At 44.4% G+C, this 13,882-nt stretch overlaps 1 protein-coding gene across 3 annotated transcripts in view; it reads left to right on the top strand.

Moving 5' to 3' along the window:
- The window catches only part of EPS8 (epidermal growth factor receptor pathway substrate 8), a 127,233-nt gene that overhangs the window by 75,674 nt on the left and 37,677 nt on the right, over positions 1-13,882 (top strand). For all 3 annotated transcript variants that reach the window (XM_033952129.1, XM_033952130.1, XM_033952128.1), the window contains exons 8-11: positions 248-330; positions 2,150-2,286; positions 4,309-4,379; positions 8,117-8,243. In XM_033952129.1, the coding sequence (XP_033808020.1) occupies positions 248-330; positions 2,150-2,286; positions 4,309-4,379; positions 8,117-8,243 (418 nt within the window). The remainder of the gene's footprint in view (positions 1-247; positions 331-2,149; positions 2,287-4,308; positions 4,380-8,116; positions 8,244-13,882) is intronic.

The raw sequence follows: 13,882 nt of genomic DNA, 5'->3' as shown, positions 1-13,882 counted from the left end.
CTGCCCATCTACCTTTCCCATCGAATACCCGGAAGTCTCAGACCTTAAGATTTATGGTGCAGGAGCTACACTGTTTTGGCAGTTCTCCTCTGGTCCGTTTCTCTCCTTTTGACTAACGGTCTCCGGAGTGGGTCCTTGTATCTCATATGAGCTGCTCTGCTCCTCAGGATGTGAGGGCTGAATTAGAATGTGGAGCTTTTCTAGGGTTTTTCCACTCCTCGTCTCCCTTCATGTCTTTTCGTTCCAGGCTAACCTGATCCAGCAGGATATTGAAAGTGCAATCAGTGACAGCAAAGGGGGGAAGCAGAAGAAAAGGCCTGAAACACTCAGGTAAAGGCCAGTAAAGTAATCTTAGAAAGCTGCCAAATGAAGAGACTGAAGACAAGAATTGTATAAACCTTGTTTGCAGGGATTGATTTTCCTGACGGTGCTGTGAAAAGTTAGTTTTTGAAGCCGATGTTGCAGCCCTGATGCAAGAGAGGGTTGAGAGATTCTCCTACTGACCTCTGGTAACCTGAAGGGCTCTGGTCTGCACAATTCTGTGTGCACCTTGCAGAGAAAGAAGCTTTGTGTAGGAGGGAACCGCACCCAGAACATTTACATTTATGCTAATAAAGCTAGTAGATATTCTGTGCAGATGCAGAGAAATGCACATAAGAATAGTCATAATGGATCAGGCCGAAGGTCCCTCAAGCCCAGTATCCTGTTTTCAACAGTGGCCAACCCAGGTCCCAAGGACCTGGCAGAAACCCAAACAGTAGCAACATTCCAGAGCTGAGATTGTGATGTCATAATGCCTCATTCCACCAATGCCTAAGAGCCAACCTCAGCAGTGATGTCACAATGGCTTCATTGTCTTATACTTGGCTCACATAAGAACATAAGACAGACCGAAGGTCCATCAAGTCCAGGATCCTGTTTCCAACAGTGGCCAACCCAGGTCTATGAAATTCCATAGAGTAACAAGATTTTAGAATCCAAAATAGTTGCAACATTCCATGTTGAAACCCAAAAGAGTAGCAAGATTCTGGAATTCTAATTTTATTCAGTGGCCACCTTGACTTTTACAGTGTAAAGTATTATTCATGTGTCTGGTAACATCCATAAAAAATAAATCATTTGATGTATACAGAGCAGTTTAATAATGGTGAAACCCTAAAAGCCGTAATCTACACTGCCTATTGAGGGGACACTGGCTTTGTGACGATGCCATCCTGATGAAAGCCGGCTGGGAAGGAGTAACGAGAAAAGGGACAGCACTATTTTGAGGCACAGGAAGAAACGCTATGGCTAGTGGTGGCACTTCCTGGGTTTTGGGTTTTTAGAGCTTTCACCAATATTAAACTGTTCTGTATATATCGAATTGTTGAATTTTTATGCCACATGAATAAGCGTCAAGGTAGCCATTGAATAAAAATTAGAAATTGTGTATCCTATGAAAATACAGTTTAAACGTTTTCTTTACAAAATACCGAAGCTTTAGTCCATTCAGCACCTTAAAAAAAAAATTAGGACAGCTCTGAGTAACGCTGTCCAGAATCCATAGCATTTGGGTCGAGTAAAACGTGTGATGTGTTGACGGCCGCCTCATTGCATTTGTCACCGAGTGTGCAAGGTTTGTTTCTCCATTTTCCATGTATAGTTTAACATTGTATGTCATAAAATCAGATTTTTCAGCTCATCCTAGATGAGAATTTAGTGCTTTTTGGTCTCTTAGCCTGACATGTGCTTACTTTCCCTTAACTATTAATTTTATACTGTTCCCCAGTTCCTAAGTGTTTTTCCCTTATATGTTCCTCACTTTTCTATTACAAGTGTATTTCTCCCCCTTTTCCTTATGTTTCTATGGCCTACGGGTCAATATTTACCCAGTTTGTACGGTCTGTAGTCTTGTAGTTTACTATAGGAAAGTTTGTTTAATTGTCATTTTTGTTAAAATGTTAATATTTTTTACTTTGTACAACGCTTTGTAGTATCGAAAAGGCGTTTAATCAAAAATTGAATAAACTATAAACTATATAGTACCTGATTGCATCCAGCATTGTTCTGGGCAAAGTGGTGACTGGCTGTCTTTGATTTTTCTAAATAAATGCATGTTACTGACCCTTCTCAGAACTTAGTGCTGATGTTTCACCCATTTTCATCCTAGGATAATTTCCAATCCAGACACAGCTATTCCTCCTCCACCGAGGGCGCCTGCCCCGATGCCCCCTGGAACCGTCACGCAGGTGGACGTTCGAAGCCGTGTGGCAGCCTGGTCCGCTTGGGCTTCCGAGCAGGGAGACTGTGAGTGTCTGACAACCCAGAGAAAATCAGACTAGAAGGGAATCCTCTTCTGTCCTTTTCCACATGAAATGAGCCCCTAAAATCATTGGGTCAGATACTGGGCCAGGCAGTGGCAGCCTAAGTATTTTTCTGGATGCACTCGTGATGCCTTCGCTGCTCTACTGCTGGTGTTGGGGTAATTTCATGGCCAGTTCTTGCTGCATCCGCCGGTGTCAGGTCAAAAGCGCGCCGGGACAAAGGGGCGCACAGACAATTGAGCGCAGCGCGGAGGCGCACGCCACAGAAAATTACTGTTTTTAGGCCTCCGATGGGGGGGGGCGTGGGGGGACCCCCCCACACTTTACTTAATAAAGATCGTGCCGTGTTGTGGGGGCGTTGTGGGGGGTTTGGGGGGTTGTAACCCCCCACATTTTACTGAAAACTTCACTTTTTCCCTGTTTTTAGAAAAAAAGTTAAGTTTACAGTAAAATGTGGACAGTTACAACCCCCCAAACCCCCCATAATGCTGGCGCGATCTCTATTAAGTAAACTGGGGGGGCCCCCCAACAAAACCCCCCCGTCGGAGCCCCTAAAAACTGTAATTTTCTTCAGCGCGCGCCTTTGTCTTTCGCGGGGTTGTCTGTGAACCGCATCCGCCCTCTGCACCGGGCCATTCAGACAGACTTTTAGCTCTGTGCTTTTTGTATAACAGACAAGGATCCGTGTATGGGGATGTTTCACAGTGTCATAGTGTTGAAGTTTATTTTTAGACGTGTAGAGATAGGTGGGATGGATGAAAACAAAATATATTGCAATATCTCTGTGTAGCCTACCATAAATGAGGCACAGATATGCAAATTAAGTTAGAAAGCAAGGCCGAAACTCAGGGCTCCTGGATTCCAGTGTACTATTTGAATCCTTCCCCCTCTCTCTGCTCGGCATCTTGATATGCTGTACGTCTGCTATCGGGGTATTTTTGGTAACTTTCCACCGTCGGTGATTTTCTTGTGAAAAAGATGTATTTCAAATCAAAGGAGCCTTTTCCCAATTCTCTTATTAGCATATTCTTCAGCTTTACAGATGGTTCAGTTCCATTTCAGTCTAATAATTATACCTTTGCCCTGAGTACTTTCTCTGAACTGCTTAACTTCTGTTTTAGAGGACATAAAATATCCAGACCGCTAAATAAGCATCTACCACATGTATGCAATAAACTTATCCCTTCAATGTTAGGTAATCCCAAATATATTGTTATTCTCCACTTGAATCTTTACTATGTAATTCCATCGGATAAATTCAGATATCCTCTAATTTGTAACTCTCAACTGTATCATGTAATGTACATGAATCTTTGTTATATAATTCTCTCGGTAATGTCCAGATATCTTCTAATTTGTAATCCGCTTAGAACCGCAAGGCACAAGCGGAATAGAAATCACTAATGTAATGTAATGACTTTAGATAGCACGGAGCTGAAAATGTGTCTGAATGGCCTGTTTTTATTTTATCGTTGGTTTATAACAAGTGCTATAAACTGCTATGTTGGCAATTGGAATATCTGTAAACATAATGTGACTTGAATGTGGATATGGAAGGGGAAGGAGGGATGGGACGTGATATACTGCCTTTCAAAGCAGGGTCCTTATTATATAAGGTACTTATTTTGTATCTAGAGCAATAGAGACTTAAGTGACTTGTCCAGAGAATTGAACCCAGTTCTCCAGCTTCTCCGGTCTGGTTGGTGTATCGTTCTGAGTTGTCTAATATTCACTTTTCCTCCTTAATGTTTTATTGTTCGTCTTTTATTTACTTTAAGTTGTGGACAACATTGAATGCTCTTGCTTTATATGACTGTTCACTTGTCTTATCACTTATCTTTATTCCTTTTGTCACATCTGCTCGTTATATATGCGAAGGATGGAAATGTATACAGATGTGCCATAGGATTGCCGAAACCCTGCTGCACAGGTTTTTAACTCTTTCAGTCTGCTGCAGGCAGCTTTTCCTGTAAAATATTTGCTGTTTCTCATCTTGTCTGTGCAGATGAAAAGCGAAACTACCAAGAGCACGAAGAGACAACAGAGATGGTTGCAGCCAGAATTGACAGGGATGTTGTAAGTATCGGCTTATCGTAATGGGACCAGACAACTGAAATGAACGCTGTGTGGTGAGAGTTTGTCTTTCTGACTAATTTTAAGCAACTAAAACTGAAGCCATAAAGACATTTTTAAAATTTGCCTAACAGTGGAGAATGAAAGCCAAAGTGAAAAAAACACACTTTAGTTTTAATTTGCCGAAGAGGAAGGAATCGGTTTGACTTCTTATTGAGCTTTTGCCTCCTCTTTGGCCAACTTCATTTTATTAATTTAATGGTTTTAATTGGAATTAAGGTTGTTTGCCTTTTACTGCGTCTGGCTGTGTTCCTAGGGTCCACGCCCGATAAAGATGTCGTCTGTGTGCCTTCCTGAGGCTCTTATGAAGATCCAGTCATTATCTGTGCTGTATTAATGCCTTGTGTGTACCAGTGTGATGCCTATGGGAGGTTCTGCTGTCCGTGCTGTGTACAGGTGTGCCATCTGCATTAGGTTGTGATTTAGATCAGCTGTCTGTGCGGGGTTCATGATTTGTGTGTATCGCGTGGTACCTCTTTGGGATTCTAATGACGATCAGGTGACTTGCCTATGTTTACGTTTGGCATATGTATAATGCCTGTATGGGATTGTGATGATGTCTGCGCTGTATTTATCGCATCAGAGGAGGCGGGATGCTGCAGAGGGAAGATCCAGGCACTGGCCGAAGGCAGCACACACTGTTTACAGAATCTAGGAGCAGGGAGGAGAGGAAGCATTGCCAGGTCCCTGGGGAGGAAGCCAATTCAAACTGGCTCAGGGTACCACAATCCCTTCAGCCAACACTGACTGTATTCCTGCTTTGTTTGTGTCAGCATGATGCTTGCAAGTTTTATTTATTTATTTATTTAGATTTTTATCCCGTCCTCCCAGTAGCTCAGAACGGTCTACACAATGGAGTGTAATTGGACATATAGGATATACAATAGGTTTAAATGTTTGGACATACAAGACTGTGCAGTAGTTTAAATACAGGGAGTATACAGCAAATTAAGAGTAGAGTTTAAGTATAAGTAGTTTAGTTTAAATACAAGTTATTTGAGTTTAGATACAATTTCTCAGAGTACAGACTAAGAGAGGACTATACTGAAATTTAGGGAGAAGATAGACAGGAGAGAGAAGAGAGAGGTGGGGCTTAAGGGGGGGTGACCTTTAGTTGAAGAGGAGGGTCTTTACCATTTTATGGAACGTCAATAATGAGTTCTGTAGTCTGAGTTGAGGGGGGAGTTGGTTCCAGAGATGTGGAATGAAGTGGCTGTAGGATCGTTTGCGGGCAGTTTCTGAGAGGAGGGACCTTCCGGGGGGAATGCATAGGCGTATCTCCGATTTTGAGCGGAGGGTGCGAGTGGGGGTGTAGATGGGAAGCTTGGATTTTATGTAGGAGGGGGGGTGGTGGTATAAATTCTTTTGTGTGCTATTGCCAGGGCCTTGAATGCACAGCGTTGGCTAATTGGGAGCCAGTGTTCAGCGCGGAGTGTTGGGGAGATGGGATCATGGTAGTTGAGGTTGTGTAGGAGGCGGATAGCTGCATTTTGGACCCGTTGGTGTTCTTTAGCTGCACTCATGACTGGAATGAAGGTAACACCCCTGTAAGTGGTGTTGGGGGAGACTGCATCAGTACACCCAAAAGCATTCAGAGGGAAGGGGCCAAAATGGTTCAGGTCTGCACCAGAAGATGTACGAACAGAAACAAGACTTGAAGACATATACATTTGAGATACGTTAGAGCCATTTACATATTTGAAAGATATTAAGGAACAGATCTACTTTTTTCTCCAAATCAGAGAGGCAATAGAACTTGAGGGCATGAAAGGAAGGAAACGGAAAAGTAACCTCAGGAAATCATTTTTCACAAAGAGGGTGATGGATGCCTGGATGGGGTTGAAAACAGTGACCGAATTGAAAAAGGTGTGGGACAAACTCATGAAGATGGAAGAAAAAGTGTAGAGCATTTCCACTCAAGTAAAAACCTCAACTATCTTTTCATGTTTTACAGGGAAAAAAAGGCAAGGGGTGGAAGGAGAGTTATGATGGGGTCAGTTAGCAACCCTAAAGACCAAGGGGGAGTAACCCACAAGGCATGACAAGTACAACCCTGGCCACCTTTCTGGGAAGACTGGATGGGACCATTCTGATTTCTATCTGCCGTCATTTACTATGTTAAGTGTGTGATGCTTGTATGAGATCGTTTGGGGTTTATAATATTTCATTTTAGGCTGGTGGTAATGGACTTGGAAGGATTTCTCAACATTAAACCTCAGACTAACTCCCTGTCCATAACACAGGCCAACAAAAAAAAAATATTCTTGGTGCCTTGGGTTACTGATTCAGAAAATTGCATTGGATAGACTGCATCAGCTCTAGTTTCTTAGATATGGTTGAATTTATTCTTTTTTTTTTTTTTACCCCAGTTGGAACTAGAGACTGACACGGGGGAAAATTTTCCCCCCATCCCCGTGGGAACTCATTTTCCTGTCCCTGTCCCATTCCTGCAGGCTCTGTCCTTGTCTGCACAAAATGATAAGTGTTTGAGGCTTGTGTGGTTAAGGCCGAGCTTACAGGGATGGGGCAGGGATGGGGGAATTGACTTCCTGTGGGGACGGTGAAAGACTTGGCCCTGTGTCGTTCTCTAGTCTGACCCTAAAGACCGTCCTATGGCCCAGAAATAAAGAGAAAAAGACACTTGAATGGAATCCTGAAATTCTAATGCGTGTCATTAAAGGGCCGACGGGCTGGGCTTTATCTTCTGTCATTTACTATGTTACTTTTTCTGTTCTGGAAGTCCAATCGAGAGCTCGTATGCCAAGAACAATTTAACCTTCTTAAAAGATACTGTTACAGCACCAGTCCTTCAAATTCTAGAAGAGCTACAAAGGAGTGAAGATGCTCCGAGCGGGGTTTGAACTGATGCAAATACTGATGTAAAGGGTAGATGCGGATGGAAGCATGTGACTTCAGTGAGGTGCATTTCTGAAAAGATCCCCCAATAAATATCCAGGCAGCAAGGTCAGGCTGAAAACAAACCATGTTGTCAGAAAGTGCATCTTCTAGAGCAGTGTTTTTCAACCTTTTTACACCTATGGACCGGCACAAATAAAAGAATTATTCTATGGACCGGCATCGGTCCGTGGACCAGCGGTTGAAGAACACTGGGCTAAGTTGTGGGCCAGGCCCCGCCCATCTCTACCCAATCACCACTGCAGACCCCGCCCCATAATAGTACTAATTGCACCTTGCACGTCCCGTGCCTCATCTGGAAGCCTTCCCTCTGACGTTGCAACGTCAGAGAGAAGGCTTCCGGTTCAGGCGCAGGACGCCCGTAGGAGCCACTGCCCGTGGCTTTGTGCACCGAATCAGTGAGGAAGAGGGAGCTGGCTCGAAGATAACGCCGCATCGATCGCACCGTGGACCGGCGGTTGAAGAACACTGTTTTGGGCCTGATGCACGTACTCACCCTGTGGACCGGCAGGAAATTTCTGTGGACCGGCACTGGTCCATGGACCGGTGGTTGAAGAACACTGTTCTAGAGGGAATGTTACCTGTAGGGCACAGCAGTGACAAAAGCCACCTCATGCGTGGAGGGAAGAGATTCTCGCAGGAGTCAGTACAGCAGGGTTTGAGAACTGATTTGATCTACTATTTAAAAAGAAAAATCTTGTGATGTCACAACCCGGCCTTATCGCAGTCACTGTATCACTCTCTCTCTCTCTCTCTCTCGCCAGCAAATCCTAAACCATATATTAGATGATATAGAGTTTTTCATCACAAAACTTCAGAAGGCTGCTGAGGCATTTTCAGAGCTTTCTAAGAGAAAGAAAACAAAGAAAAGTAAGAAGAAAGGACCAGGGGGTGAGTTTGCGTTTTCTGGTAGTTGTAAGATGCCATTTTGGGCTCTACATGTTTTTTTTTTATCTCTGGTTTTTACTTTTGATATGCTACTGTGAAGGGCGATATTTCAAATGATAAAACCAAAGTTTAAATGTGCCTGTAAACCTAATTCTGTGTTCATTCTTGGTGCAGTTGCATTCTACCGTGTTTCCCCGATGATAAGGCAGGGCCATCAAATAAGACAGCCCCCCCTTTTTAGAAAAAATTGTAAAATAAGGCACCCCCCCCCCCCCCGCAAATAAGCCACCCACCGATACCTGCGCTTACCCGAATCGGGTGGTACGGTGGGTGACTCCGTGTGGTCCCTCCGTCTACCGCGGGGGTCGGCAACCCGCGGCTCCAGAGCCGCATGCGGCTCTTTTCCACCTTTGCCGTGGCTCCGGTAGTGTGTCACGCAGGCATGCAACTTACAAGTCCGGCGTCGCGGCGGGAAATAGCCATGCTGAGCAGTGAGCTCAGCACATACACAGATGAAAGCCTTGCTTGCTGATTGGTCCGGCGGCCGTGCCGCCGGACCAATCAGCAAGCAAGGCTTTCATCTGTGTAGTGCTGAGCTCACTGCTTAGCATGGCTATTTCCCGCCGCGACGCCGGACTTGTAAGATGCACGCCTGAAAAAGAAATCATCCTGGCCGGGGTCGGTGTCATGCTCCGGAGATCTACAGCCTTCCTATCTCCCTCTCCCTTCTACCTGCTTCCGGCCACATCCCCTGCTCCGCGGCTCTCTTCGGCAACTCAGCAGCAGCGATCGACACAAGCTTCTGACGTCGGGGGCCTACCCTCTGCGAGTCCCGCTTGTTTCAACTTCCTTTTTCCACAAAGGCGGGACTCGTAGAGGGAAGGCCTCGATGTTGGTAGCTTGTCTTGATCACCGCTGCTGACAAGTTGCTGAAGAGAGCCGCGGAGCAGGGGGGTGTTGCCAGGTGCAGGTAGAAGGGAGAGGGCCAGATGCAGGACTCATGGATGAGGGAGCAGAAGAGAGAGAGAAAGAGAGAGGGGAGGGAAACAAAAGGAAATATTTCATACTGGGCTGGGCCGGAGTGGAGGGAGGGTGTAAAGATTCTAGCTACAGGGTGCATTAACAAAGGAAAAGGGGGGAAAGCTGAAAATGGAGATAGTGACACAAAGAAGAGAAAGGGTAAGCAGGACCTACTGAATAAGGATAGAGATACAGAGGGGACATGAAAGGGTAAATAAGGCATCACCCCCGAAAATAAGCCCTAGAGCATATTTTGGCCTTCCAAAAAAAATAAGACAGTGTCTTACCATCGGGGAAACACGGTAGGTCTAGATTGCCACTTTCAGGGCTTTTAGGTGGACTCTTGACATACACGCACACACACAGCCATGCATCTGGTGCGAACTGTGCAGATGTGTTGATTGCATGCGCTGCGTTCTTGCTAATTTCTAAAGAAAACTTGCAGGTAATTTCTCTCTCAAAAATAATCCCAAAATGCCTACCTGAAGCCTGATCATGTCATTTGTAACCAAAATTGAGCCATGGAGAAGACGCTTTTGAATGGTTTCTGCAGCATGAAATGTCTTTTTTTTTTTTTTAATTCATTTTGACATAAACAAGTGTACAATGGAATAACAAACAATTTGAAATAGCATCACTTGACATTCTAGAATAATATATACCAAGAAAGTTAAAACCCCTACCCCCCACCCGACTTCATCAATAACCGAAATACACCCTATGAATATAATATCTTATTTTTTGATCACATATACAATTAGTAAATCATCCATATACCCATCCCCCACCCAAAGCCACCAGTAAATCATAATGGGGAAAAAATGTTAATTATTCATTATAATACTTTAAAAATGGCCCCCACACATCTTTAAATTGATTATAACAACCTTTTTGAACTGCTAGCGCTCTTTCCAATTTATAAACTTGACAAACTGAGTTCCACCAGAAACAATAGTTCAGTCTTTTATAGTCCTTCCAATTGTATGTTATTTGTTGGATGGCAACTCCTGTCAAAATCATTAATAGCTTATTGTTATTAGCAGATATTTGACCTTTATATCTCAAAGACACACCAAACAAAATTGTATCATAAGACAACCCTACATGATTTTCTAATAAGCTATTTACTTGATCCCATATAGGAATGCCTTAATGAATGGACAGTAAAACAATAAATGATCTAAAGTTTCGGCTTCAAGATGACAATGCCAACATCTATTAGACTTAGAGCAGGGGTGTCCAATGTCGGTCCTCGAGGGCCGCAGTCCAGTCGGGTTTTCAGGATTTCCCCAATGAATATGCATGAGGTCTATGTGCATGCACTGCTTTCAATGCATATTCATTGGAGAAATCCTGAAAACCCGACTGGATTGCGGCCCTCAAGGAGGGACTTTGAGACCCCTAGATTAGAGTGTCTATGTCAGGGATGGGCAACTCCGGTCCTCGAGGGCCGGAATCCAGTCGGGTTTTCAGGATTTCCCCAATGAATATGCATGAGATCTATTTGCATGCACTGCTTTCAATGCATATTCATTGGGGAAATCCTGAAAACCCGACTGGATTGCGGCCCTCAAGGAGGGACTTTGAGACCCCAAGATTAGAGTGTCTATGTCAGGGATGGGCAACTCCGGTCCTCGAGGGCCGGAATCCAGTCGGGTTTTCAGGATTTCCCCAATGAATATGCATGAGATCTATTTGCATGCACTGCTTTCAATGCATATTCATTGGGGAAATCCTGAAAACCCGACTGGACTGCGGCCCTCGAGGACCGACATTGGACACCCCTGACTTAGAGCAATCCAATTTTTGTAAACAAACAGGGGACCAGAGTGCTCTATGGAACAGGAAAAACCATGTTTGCCTCATAGATGCAGACATTGTACACTTCATCCTCCAGGACCAAATTCGTGGCCATTGCGACGCACTAATTTGATGCTTAATCTCAATGCTCCAAATATCCCCAAGTCCAGTCTTTGGTTTTTTATTTATATATCCAGATAATAATTTGTACCACTGCGCGGCCTGGTGACCCAGAAAATCTGCCTGAAAGCATAAGAATTCTAAGCTAAATTGATTATTAAGAGATTTCCATTCAGGGAACCCTGCCTGAATCGCCTGCTTCAGTTGCAACCATTTATAGCTCTGTTTTTTTATCAAGACCAAATTTAAGTTACAACTGTGAAAAATCCAGGAGTTTACCTTTAGATATAACATCATTTAGTGTTCGTATACCAGCTTTAATCCAATCCTTCCAGACAATCTTAAATCCGCCTATTTGTATCCTGGAATACTGTGTGCAATTCTGGAGGCCGCATTATCGCAAGGATGTGCTGAGACTGGAGTCGGTGCAGAGAATGGCCACCCGGATGGTCTCGGGACTCAAGGATCTTCCATACGAAGAACGGCTTGACAAATTACAGCTATACTCGCTCGAGGAGCCCAGAGAGAGGGGAGACATGATCGAGATGTTCAAGTATCTTACGGGTCGCATTGAGGCAGAGGAAGATATCTTCTTTTTCAAGGGTCCCACGACAACAAGAGGGCATCCGTGGAAAATCAGGGGCGGGAAACTACGAGGTGACACCAGGAAATTCTTTTTCACTGAAAGAGTGGTTGATCGCTGGAATAGTCTTCCACTACAGGTGATTGAGGCCAGCAGCGTGCCTGATTTTAAGGCCAAATGGGATCGGCACATGGGATCTATTCACAGGGCAAAGGTAGGGGAGGGACATTAGGGTGGGCAGACTAGATGGGCCATGGCCCTTATCTGCCGTCTATTTCTATGTTTCTATGTTTCCATATTTTGATAAGTAGATTTTTGAATTGTAAGAGGTGTTAAATTGTTAACATATCTTAATGTTTTCCAAGTGTCCATTAAAATTCTATTGTTTTTCCGTATTCTAGGCATATTAATACTAAGCAGATGACGAAGTTTTATGGGAAACATAAGTTGCCATTCCAACCATAACCAATCCGGTAATTTATCCATGAGATCTGGGAGGACCCAATACATACCTTGGCGCAATATATAGGACTGATGGTACCTATAAAAATTTGGAAAATTTACCCCACCCTCCGCAATTGGCTTTTGTAATGATACTAAGGCAATTCTTGCACTTTTACCCAGCCAAATAAATTTACTCAAAATACTATTTAATTTTTTGTAAAAAGACCCCTGAAAAAAACCTGGTATCATACCCATTTGGTAACAAACAACAGGCAAAATCATCATCTTTACAGTTTGGACTCTTCCCCACCAAGACAAATGCAACGGATTCCATTGCTCACATAATTCTGTAACCTTTTGTAGTAAAGTTTTTTCATTCACTTTTATTGTCTCATCAAATGTATTTTTAATCCAAATTCCTAAATATTTTATTCCTTCCTCTTTCCAAATAAATGGAAAAGAATCAAATAAGCCTTTTGTACAATATACATTTAAAGGAAGAACTTCTGATTTAGTCCAATTTATCTTATATCCTGAGAACTTCCCAAATTTCTCAATCAACTCAAGCAAGCATGGAATGGTTTTTCCCGGATTTCTCAAATGAAGTAATATATCATCTGCATAAGCAGATACTTTATAATCTTTTCCAGAACGAGGAATCCCCTGAATCTCCTCTACCTGTTGAACAGCTAATAATAAGGGTTCAAGAACTATATCAAAAAGCAAAGGAGACAAAGGACAACCCGGTCTAACCCCCCTTTGCAACTTAAAAGAATCTGAAAAATTATTATCTAATATAATAAAACTGTAAGCCGCGCATGCGCACTTCCTATGCGTGCGTCCGTTTTCCGTGAGCTGTAGCTAGGAAGTGCGTATGCGCAGCTTACGGTCTGGCCTCACGTGAGGCAAGACAAGTGCGCATGCGCGCCCTTCCCTGCTCTACACCTGCGGAGCGGCGGCTGCCGGCCGCTAGCACCCCCTGCCCTCTCCGTCGCCTCCCGGCTCCAGCGGCGTGACAGTTTTCAAAGAGGTGCAGGATTCTTTCTACGCGGAAACACCAGCTTTAACGGCGCTGGCTCCCGACTCCAGCCTCCAACAGATGGCTGCTTCCCATTGGATCCGGCTGCTGGCAGGTCTCGCGTGCAGCAGCCAATGGGTGCCAACCACGGGTCGGGCAGCACCAGAGGGGGGAATCAGGAGAGACGAGCATCAGAGGGTGGAGGAGAGGCAAGGTAGAAGAAGAAAATCGGAGAGGAGGAGAGAAGCAGAGAGAGAGAGAGAGGACAAAGAGGAGGGGATGGTGAAGGAGGAAGAGAACAGAAAAGAAAAGGAAAGCATAGGAAGAGCATTAGAGAGAGAGAGGAGAGGACAGTTTGCCAGTCTGAGAAACTCCCTAACCCCTTATGCTGCTGCACAGGGAAATGGGGGAAAATGACAGACAGACAGCAGGAGGGAGGGAGACAGAAAGAAAGAAAGACACAAGGCCAGGGAGAGGGACAGAAAGACAGACAGAGAAAGGGGGCCAGAGAGAGAGTCAGCGGGAGAAGGAAAGGGGGCTGCTTTGGGGGGAGGGGTGTGCTTGGAGCAAACAGCTTTGCTCTGGGGGGGAAGACAGAAGGGGCCATGGAGACACAGGGAGAGGGATAGGGGGCTGCTTTGGAGGGAGGGGTGTGCT

The sequence above is a fragment of the Geotrypetes seraphini genome, chromosome 7 (genome assembly GCF_902459505.1).
Source record: "Geotrypetes seraphini chromosome 7, aGeoSer1.1, whole genome shotgun sequence".
Classification (NCBI taxonomy): domain Eukaryota; kingdom Metazoa; phylum Chordata; class Amphibia; order Gymnophiona; family Dermophiidae; genus Geotrypetes; species Geotrypetes seraphini.
Note: the sequence above shows the minus strand (reverse complement) of the source record. Positions and strands in the feature narration are given on the sequence as shown.